At 48.2% G+C, this 10,055-nt stretch overlaps 1 protein-coding gene across 1 annotated transcript; it reads right to left on the bottom strand.

Annotated features, from left to right (window-relative positions):
• Positions 1 to 3,576: 3,576 nt before the first annotated feature.
• On the bottom strand, positions 3,577 to 4,931 carry lratd1 (LRAT domain containing 1). The gene is made up of 2 exons (XM_015975492.3): positions 4,795 to 4,931; positions 3,577 to 4,546 (listed from the first exon to the last, which is right to left on the bottom strand). The coding sequence occupies exon 2, from the start codon at positions 4,507 to 4,509 to the stop codon at positions 3,721 to 3,723; it is 789 nt and encodes a 262-aa protein (XP_015830978.1). The 5' UTR covers positions 4,510 to 4,546; positions 4,795 to 4,931; the 3' UTR covers positions 3,577 to 3,720.
• Between the last annotated feature and the right edge of the window lie 5,124 nt (positions 4,932 to 10,055).

Consider the following 10,055-nt stretch of genomic DNA (forward strand, 5'->3'; position numbering starts at 1 on the left):
GATTTGGAGGTGCTGATCCTCATCCCAGCCGCTTCACATTCTGCCGCGAACCTACCCAGCAAGAGCTGAAGGTCAGAGCTGGATGAAGCTAGGAGGACCACATCATCCGCAAAAAGCAGAGACGAGATTCTCCTGCCACCAAACTCGACACACTCCACACCACGGCTGCGTCTAGAAATTCTGTCCATAAAAGTGATGAACAGAACCGGTGACAAAGGGCAGCCCTGGCGGAGTCCAACCCTCACCTGGAACAGGTCCAACTTACTACCGGCTATGTGGACCAAACTCACGCTCCTCTGGTAAAGGGACCGAATGGCCCTTAACAGAAAGCCACCCACCCCATACTCCTGGAGCGTCCCCCACAGGGTGCCCCTGGGGACACGGTCATAAGCCTTCTCCAAATCCACAAAGCACATGTGGATTGGTTGGGCAAACTCCCATGCCCCCTCCATCACCCTTGCAAGGGTATAGAGCTGGTCCACAGTTCCACGGCCAGGACGAAAACCACATTGCTCCTCCTCTATCTGAGATTCAACTATCGATCGGACCCTCCTCTCCAGTACCTTGGCGTAGACCTTTCCAGGGAGGCTGAGGGGTGTGATCCCCCTATAGTTGGAACACACCCTCAGGTCACCCTTCTTAAAGATGGGGACCACCACCTCGGTCTGCCACTCCCTAGGAACTGCCCCAGAGAGAACCAAATACATAAAATCCATAAATCGTTTGCAGGTTTAATCCACCCCTTACTGTGATGAAGCTGTAGAAGCGCTGATAGCTGGGCCAAAATAGCGGTACCGTTCAATTTACCAAAGTGTTGCAGCATGCAATCAGACTCAAATGTCGTTACAGAGGTGTAGGTTCAAATGCTTCATGTGATGCATGAACCAATTCACAACAGATGTTCAGAGGAGGCCACCGTTCCCAACACTTTAACAGCATGTAATCCATTTGCAACAGCAGCTGTGTTGTTGTTGAGTAAAACCCATCTTTAAGAACACAAGCTGGAAAACGTCAAGTCTTCCGGGGCTCGCATCTAGATTAGAGGGAGATCCTCTTAAAGGCATCAGGCAGACACGATATTCTCTAGTCTTCTCTCCTCTGAGACCACGACTCAGCTGTCAGCAGGCTAGCTGGGGTCCACGCGGAGAAGCTAAACCGCTGGGTGAATGAAATGCAACCACGCCAAAAGGAACAATAGTCCGTCCCTGGTGAGCCGCTGCACTTGGTCGCCATGCGTCTTACATGAATAGCTATTACGAACAGCTAGTAGCTCTGAGCCGGGATGCACACACACACACACACACACACACACACACACACACACACACACACACACACACACACACACACACACACACACACACACCTCAGTGGATGTACAGTATGCCAGAATCTGGAGTTTCCCTAGTAACAGCGTCGAATTTCAGGCTGTTGCTGATGGAACTGGAGATGTAGATTTAACACACATGCAGGCAGCATATGGCACGCACACACACACACACACACACACACACACCGCCCACCTGAGGCAACCTCAGCCTCAACCGTCATCAGAGGAAAAAAACCAAAGGAAGGCAAAGGGATCGAACAGCAGTGAGTCCATCAGGATCTGGCAACAAAAAGAACCAAATCTATTTTAGTTTGACTACTTCAATAAACAATTTTGTCCCTGTTTTGATTTATTTTTAAATTCAGCTCCTTTTGTTGTCTTGCTAATCTGGTTTTGCGAGAAGAAACTGACATCAATAAGGGTGCAGCACCAGCCCGTGGAAACGAATGCAAATGAGAAAGAAACGAGAAGAACGTGTCGATACAATTAGGTCAACGACTGGAGGAGACCTTCTCAACGCACGTTGTTTCTGTCTGCAGAGAGAGACCACCATGACACTACACTTGAATTAGCACTAAAGGCTTATTGTTTGTTCATTTTGGTAAAAATGGGTTTCTTTTATAGCTTCTTCGTGTGGTTTTGGTTCTTCTCAGTCAGAGAAAACTGCAATAAAGTGTCACTATGGACCAGAATGCATACAGGAAGGTTACGCCTGCACCGTCCAGTTTTGTGTTTAGATTGCATCCCAGAATGCAAAGCACACCAGAGCACACCTGCAGCAAGCACCTGGAAGTTGGATCATCATAAACAAACGCTGTTTGGAGCTTATCTGGAGCCAGACCACCTCCTCTAAATGGTTTTCATGTGGTCGTTTTGGTCCAGGTGCTAATGAGATGATATCTGCAAAATGCCACAAATCGCACAAGAAAGCACATCTGAAGAAGTGATTGATCCGGTTCTAACTGAGCTGATCGCAGAGGAAGATCTTCATCTGATCCTCATAAAAACAACCAGTCCAGGTGTGAGATTTCATCAAGATCACAGTAAAACAGTTAATCTGAGGCGTTAACACACACAGATCAGCATGTTAAAGGAATAATATGCAAACTTGTACTTTAACACACTGATTTCATTTTAAAGGCTTTGTTTGTTTGGCGCTGATGAACATTTCATGTGCAAATACTTCAGAGATGAGTCTGGAGACGGAACAGGAGGCAGTTGAACATCAATAATTCAAACGTGTGTGTGTGTGTGTGTGTGTGTGTGTGTGTGTGTGTGTGTGTGTGTGTGTGTGTGTGTGTGTGTGTGTGAAATAAATGGTAAAATGTGTCTAACAAGACCGTGACAGATCAGGTTCTTGTTTTCATAATTCCACCTCCATTTATTTGAAACAAAAGAGAGAAAAAAGTGTCAAATCCACTGAACTCAAATACAAAAATAAGGGACTTGAATTGAAATCACTGAATGAGAACAGTTTTTACACACACACACACACACACACACACACACACACACACACACACACACACACACACACACACACACACACACACACACACACACACACACGACAGCATTGTGGGGAGAACACTGTGGCAATAAGAGGAGCTCGGACACTTAAGCCAAGACGCAGTCTTTGTTTATGTGCAACTGCGTAGCCAGCTGAGACTCTGAGGGTTTGGTGGCTTTGTTCAGGTCGGTGTTGTGGTCTGTCCCGTTTTTTTAAAGCTAACAGTAAAAAAATAGAAGGGAGACTTCCAAGAGTCATCCCAAAATCTTCCATCCACACACCCATCCTTCCTCCCCTCTCTGTCTCCCGCCTGGTCTCATCGTCTGGGTCTGCTGCAGCAGCTCTGCAGACAGAAGGGCCACTTCCAGTCAAAACAACAAAAACAACAACAAAAACAAACATAAATCAAACCGGCTCCGTTAAACAGGTGTTATAAAGGTGATTTCACTTTGCGGAGCCGTATGGGTTTACGAGAAGTCCCGCGCGCTCTGCATCAGATCCTCATCCGGCGGGGCGTTGGCCGTTTCTGCAATTCCAGGATTCTGTGGTTCGGCTACCCCTTGGGTTCTGATCCGAGATCAGCAGGGTCCTAAACCAGCATGTCCCGTTTTTGCATGTATTTTCTTTTGTGTGTGTGTGTGTGTGTGTGTGTGTGTGTGTGTGTGTGTGTGTGTGTGTGTGTGTGCGCGTGTGTGTGTGTGTGTGTGTGTGTGTGTGTGTGTGTGTGTGTGTGTGTGTGTGTGTGTGTGTGTGTGTGTGTGTGTGTGTGTGTGTGGCTGCGCAAAAACCATGCGTCCCGTGCGCCTCGGTGGCACAAGGAGGCAGAAGGATGAGTGAGGAAGTTGGAGGGGGAGGAGATGATATCAAACGGAATCCCCGATCAGTCCTTGCCCCCGCTAACCAAAGACAGCTCTTTCAGAATTCCACTAGCGTCCACGCGCCGCCGCTCCCGGATCATGTCCTCCAGGCTGCGAAACACCAGCGTGTGCACGCCGCTGCCGGACAGATGCACTTTGAGAAAATACTGCTGCTCGGCTGAGTGCACCTCTCCCCCGGCTTTAAACTCCCGCTTCCCAAAGCGGCACCAGGCGGCGAAACTTTCCGAATTGGTCCAGCATATCTCCTCGCTCCGCAGGCCCAGGTGTCCTGCTGCGTTCTGCATCACCAGGTCTGGAGGAAGCGGTCGAAATCGGTACCGATTGTTGACTATCCTCCCGCGCCGTCCGCTGCTGATCTCCAGCAGGCTGTCCTTGCGGATCTCGCCCTTGTGCAGATGAATGACCCGGTCCTCGTGCTCGTAGATGACCCAATGGGGCGCTTGCGCGGTGCCCACCAGCTCAAGCAGGTCCCCCGGTTTGCACATAGTCAGCAACGTTTTGGCCGAATACACGTTCAGGTCCTCGTTTTCCCGCAGCTTGGAGAAGATGCATTCCTGGGAGCAGAACGCCGAGTACTCCACCTCGCTGACCGAGAAGGGTCCCTCCTCGGTCGGGCTGTGGTCTTTGGTGAAGCCGCAGTCGGACGGAGTTCGGTCGTCCACCTCCTCCTCTTCGTCAGAGAAGAAGTAGGCGACTCCGACCCGCAGCTCGTCCTTCTCCAGCCCGGACGGATCCCCCGTGGGCAGCTCGCTGTAGTTGAGGTGGGTGATCCGATCCAGTTGATTTCCCATCAATGACCTGGCAGGGCAGAGGCATGGACTGCGGTGTCTGGGAACCAAACCAGGAGCAGGATTACCACTCAAACAGGCACAGCGTACAGAAAACAACACTCGAACCAAACAGAGACACATGGATGAGCAGCAAGTTTAACAACAGTGATCCTCTGCCCTCCTCTCCCCTCACACACTTGTTAATCATTAAATCTGAAGGAATGTGTGAGATCAGAAATAAACAAAAACAAAAGCTCTGGAACGAAGAAAAGCCAGCAAGACACGCCTTTACGCACAAACACAGACCTGTGCGCTCCCAGGGGAAATGATCAGATACCCTCCATGAGTGATGCAGAGGGCAGCTCAGTCCTCTGCTCCCTTTCTCTTCTCTTCTTCTCCCTTCCTTCTCGCGCAGACGTCGCCCCACGCACCGAGCAGCTGTGCGAGCTCGAACTTGTCCTGCTCGGCACCAGCTCCGTTTAAGTACCACGGAGAGCTCCGCCTCCAACGGAGCCTGTCTCCTCCGCGGCCAACTGGAACCGCCGAGGCGCACGCCAATCAGTCAGACGGGCCAACCCGGTGCGTCCGGGGCGGTCGGTGCCGGAGACGGCTGTTACCGTGGCGCCGTGTTTTTGTTGTCAGAGGGTAGAATTCTCCATGTGATCAGCTGAGACCCCACTCAGGGGTGTGTGTGTGTGTGTGTGCGTGCGTGCGTGTGTGTGTGTGTGTGTGTGTGTGTGTGTGATGAAGATAAAAAAAATGCCTGAATTAAAAACTTGCTTCCAGGCATGCATCTCGCTCTTGCATCACTCCAACACTTTCACACTTGGGTTGTCTTCCCTCTGAAGAGATCGGTCTTTTTTCATATATTTACAGTTTACTTGTCATTTAAATATTAAATAATACAACTATTAAAAGGGGAAGTTGTCATTCAACATAGCACGTTTTTGAGGAAAGAACTAATCCTGCTATTAAAGATTAAAGTCCCATAGTGGTCACACACACTGGTGTGGTGTGAAAACTGTCCTCTGCATTCCATCCCCATGGGGAGCGGTGAGCTGCACACACAGCTGTGCTCAGGAACTATTTGGTGGTTTAACTCCCAACCCAACGCCTTGCAGCTGAGTTTAAGGGCTGGGTTCCATTATTATAAAGTCTTGGAACGACCTGACTGGAATTTGAACTCCAATCTCCCTGTCCCAGGGCTGACAACCTACCACTAGGCCACTGAACTGACTCAGATCTGATGAAAGATGCAAAACTCAATCATTTCTCATCACACAGAGATGAATCGCTGACACAAACATATCGTTGGTGATATGCATTCTTTCACAGAGCTAAAATCCTTGTTTCTCCCTCTGTTTTGTTTCGTCTTGCAGCATCCGAAGGGCTGTCATGAAGTTTCTCCCCCTTTTCTCCCCCCTCAAAGGAATATTCCACTCTAAAATAAAACATTGACTTTTGATATGTTCCCCATAGTTAGATAAGTGGTGAAAAACAATTTGTAACCAGCCCAGTCATTCTCCTGATCCAGCAGTACCTTTAGCTTAGCATAAAACTATGTAAGTGAATGTGTCATGTTCTGTGTCCCCTTGGTCCCCAGCCCCTCCAGGTTCTCCTCATGTGTCCCCTTGGTCCCCAGCCCCTCCAGGTTCTCCTCATGTGTCCCCTTGGTCCCCAGCCCCTCCAGGTTCTCCTCATGTGTCCCCTTGTGTTCTCCAGCCCCTCCAGGTTCTCCTCATGTGTCCCCTTGGTCCCCAGCCCCTCCAGGTTCTCCTCATGTGTCCCCTTGTGTTCTCCAGCCCCTCCAGGTTCTCCTCATGTGTCCCCTTGGTCCCCAGCCCCTCCAGGTTCTCCTCATGTGTCACCTTGTGTTCCCCAGCTCCCTCTAGGCTTCCCTCATGTTTCCTCCTAGTCACTCCCGTGTGGTCCCTATAGGTTTGTACAAGTCCTCCTCACCCCTCCAGTCATTAGTTGTTTATCTTTGCCCTTGGTCTTTAGGGTTAGTTATTCAGGTTATGGTTTATCTTCCCCTCTGCTTAAGTTCTTTCCCCATTTAGTTTATTAAAGGCACCTGTCTTCCCTCCAGACCTTATTCCTCACACCTGTCACCTGTTCCCCTGATTGCTTCCCTCTGTGTTAAAGACCCTGTCTTGTCCCTCAGTGTTTGTTGGTCCGTTGTTGTTTGTCAGCGTTGTTTTGTCCCTCCTCTCGAGACTCTCTAATTTCTTGCTCCTGGTGAGCTTCGTTTTTGTTTTCTCTGAGTTTTAGTTTCAGGCTTAGGTCTAGTCCACACGTACCCGGATAAATACGTTGTTAAGGACATGCCAGACCTGTAGGTGGCGCCACTTCCCCCGTTCTTAACCTCGTCCTTCGTCTGTGGTCTTCTGCAAGCAGCAGTAATTCCGCTTGCAAACACAAACAAGCAGAAAGCGCTTGGACGATTGATAAAGCGAGCGCAGCTCTGAGGGCATCCATGCTGTCGGCTAGTGTAAACACAGGTCGCACACGTGATGTCAGCAGTTTTCTGTGGCGGAAAGTGACGTTGCGGACCTTAAAACTCCGGTTTTGTCCGTCCACACGCAGACACCCAAAACAGAGAAAACGCAGATCTTCACTTTGGCCGGAGTTTTTAGAAAGATCTGTTTTCATGTGGACGGCAGGCCAAAACGTAGAAAAATATCTACGTTTTGGCAGATCCCCGGCTACGTGTGGACAGGGCCTTAGAGTCCTGCGATTTTTGAGTTTTTTGAGTTACATCCTAAATAAAAGGATTTTATTTAACCTCTGCTCCTGCTTCCAGTCATTCGGTGGTTCTGCATCTTGGGTTCAAACCTCCTGCTCCTCAACGAGACAGAATGGTTCCAGCTAGCATTGTGTGTGAAAAAGTCTTTAAAATGACTCCGTAGTGCTTTTAATTCTGCTTGATGACCTCAATAATCTCAATAACTCAAAGGAATCACAGGTGAAATTTTAGATTTGGGACTACTTTATGACAAAGCACAGCTGTAAGGTGCAAGGACACAACGCCCAAAGACACCTGCTTCTATAAACAGGGTTTTCACAGTTTGCTAACAACCTATGCATCTGTGTTTATTTTCACTTGCAGTCAATATCATTGCTGAGGTCTCCAAGCAGAATTAGAACCACTGTTGAGTCATTTTAACGACTTTTCACTCACAGTGCTAGCTGGTACCAGTCACTTAAATTGTTTTATGCTAAGGTGTAGCTGACACAGAGCCGTCACCTTTTCCTGCTAAGCCAGAAACAATTACATTCACACACCAACCAAAACACACTCCAAATGATCAAACACACACCTCAGTCATGCATCCTCCTATGTGTTCACACCTGGACGGTGAGCACAAGAGTGCAGGAATCTGATTGATTGCCTTTTACAGCAGTGAAACTGCAAGCAGGGCGCTGTAATTCATTTATGATGCATGTTGCTCTTTGTGTGTACGCGTGTACTCTAACTCCAGCTCAGAGTGAGAGAAACACACTAGGTAATAAATAAGAATGGTTTTTTTGCGCTGCACTGGTTGCCCCACACACATTGTGTCATGGGACCACCAGTAAAGGCTTTGGCTGCGTCCCATTCCGTTGTGGTGCTGTCCCACCTGTAATCCACAGCTGGTACAATAATCATAATAGGACAGGTTGCAGACGGTGGAATAACCACTGAGACAGGATGATATTTCACAACCCCAGTAATTGGATACGTCTCTTTTCCCTAATTACTAACTAAATCATACACTCTGCTGCTTGATGCAAGTTAGAAGGACGAGCAGACGCGTGCATAGGCTGTCTTCATATTTATGCCCAAATGGATGGAAACATCAGTGTCTGTCCGTCTCGTATGTGACCAATGAGCGGAGACACGAACGTGCACAAATTCACTTTGGTGTTCTGTTTTTGCAAATAAATGGTGAATGACCTGTAACTGATATAGCGCCTTCTAGAGTCCTGGAACCCCCCAAGGTGCTTTACAACACAATGTTATTCACCCATTCACACCCTGGTGGGGGTGTAGTCACAGCTGCCCTGGGGCGCACTGACAGAGGTGAGGCTGCTGAGCACTGGCGCCACCGGTCCCTCCGACCACCACCAGCAGGTGAGGTGGAGTTAAGTGTCTTGCCCAAGGACACAACGACAGCGACAAACTGAATGGGGCTCAAACCTGCAACCTTCCGATTACGGGGCGAGCTCTTAACTCCTGTGCCACCGTCACCCCAATCAAACAACATTTGTGTCGAAAGACTTTTGAACCATCAGTATCTGTTATTGATAAATGATCAGATTATGGCCGCTGGGAGGAATAACAAAGACGTCTGACCAAAGTTTCACCTCATTTCCAAATTTCCTTTCAAGGTTGTGCAGGCGCTATGTCCAGAAGGGGAGCCTGGAAATCCTTCTAGCGCTTTCTGTGGGAGCTCAAGGCACCTCCAGACCAGAACCCATGGGTGGTGGGTCTACCTGGGGGTCTCTTGGTAGAATAAGCCCTAAAGACTTTCAGTCATCCTATGAAGATAAATACATTTCATGCATTGTTGTTTTATAAACTATCACACTGGCATTTAAAGGATACTTTGCAACTTTCATAATTTTAAATGATTTTCTTGAGCCAGTGTGTCTTAAAATTACCCTTTAATGGGTTAACGAAATGCCACCCAGCCCCCGTCGCCCCTGTGGCCAGAATATTCCACTTGCAACTTCAGACTGGCAGGCTGCTCTGTTGGAAACATGGAGCTGACATACCCGGTTCCAACATGCTTCCTGCATGTTTTAGATCATGATTACAGCTAATTTGTCTAATTTAGTGAAGAATCTCTCCTCTAGACACTAATGAAGGCTGAGGCTTTACTTTATTATCACACAGTTATGTGCACAAATGTTGATGCTTGCTAGCGAGCGCTAATAGCAGCTGCAGCACTTCAGATGGACGTTTCGCCACAGATTCATTACATAGAACAGTCTAAACTTTATGAGATTGGAAAGGTTTAAAGCAGTAGCCTTTCATGTCAGTTTTAGCTCTGCTTGGACTAGCTGTTAGCTCATCAATCCTGTCAGATTTCATCTCCAATAACTCTGATTCCATAACCAGTCGGACTTAGTGAGCTTTGGGGACTCAAACATATATTTGGGTGAAAATACAACACAGCAGCTAACATTAACTCCCGGACGCTTGTTCGTGTAAATCCGTTTTGCTGAGGTATCGACTTCAGCAGTGAGAACAGATTTTGTGCTCTTTGTGAGTTCACGTTACAAAATGCTAACCCCCTCACCCCAAAGACCTGGATTGTCTTCATGCTTCATATAATTTGATGTGTGGTAGGTGGTATTTTAGGATCTTATCACCTGAATCACAAGCTCTTTGAAAAGACATCCTCTTCCTCAGATTCTTGTAGAAAACACAGAAGTTCTGGAAAATAACACCGTAAGCTCTTTTTATTTTGTGATAGGCCCGTGGGGAGGAAGAATAATCCTTTCGCTTGTATCTTCTCTGGGGAGGTCAGAGAGCAGGGTCAGCCACAGCGGGCGTCGTGGAGATATTACTGCGCTCGGCT

The sequence above is a fragment of the Nothobranchius furzeri genome, chromosome 3 (genome assembly GCF_043380555.1).
Source record: "Nothobranchius furzeri strain GRZ-AD chromosome 3, NfurGRZ-RIMD1, whole genome shotgun sequence".
Classification (NCBI taxonomy): Eukaryota; Metazoa; Chordata; class Actinopteri; order Cyprinodontiformes; family Nothobranchiidae; genus Nothobranchius; species Nothobranchius furzeri.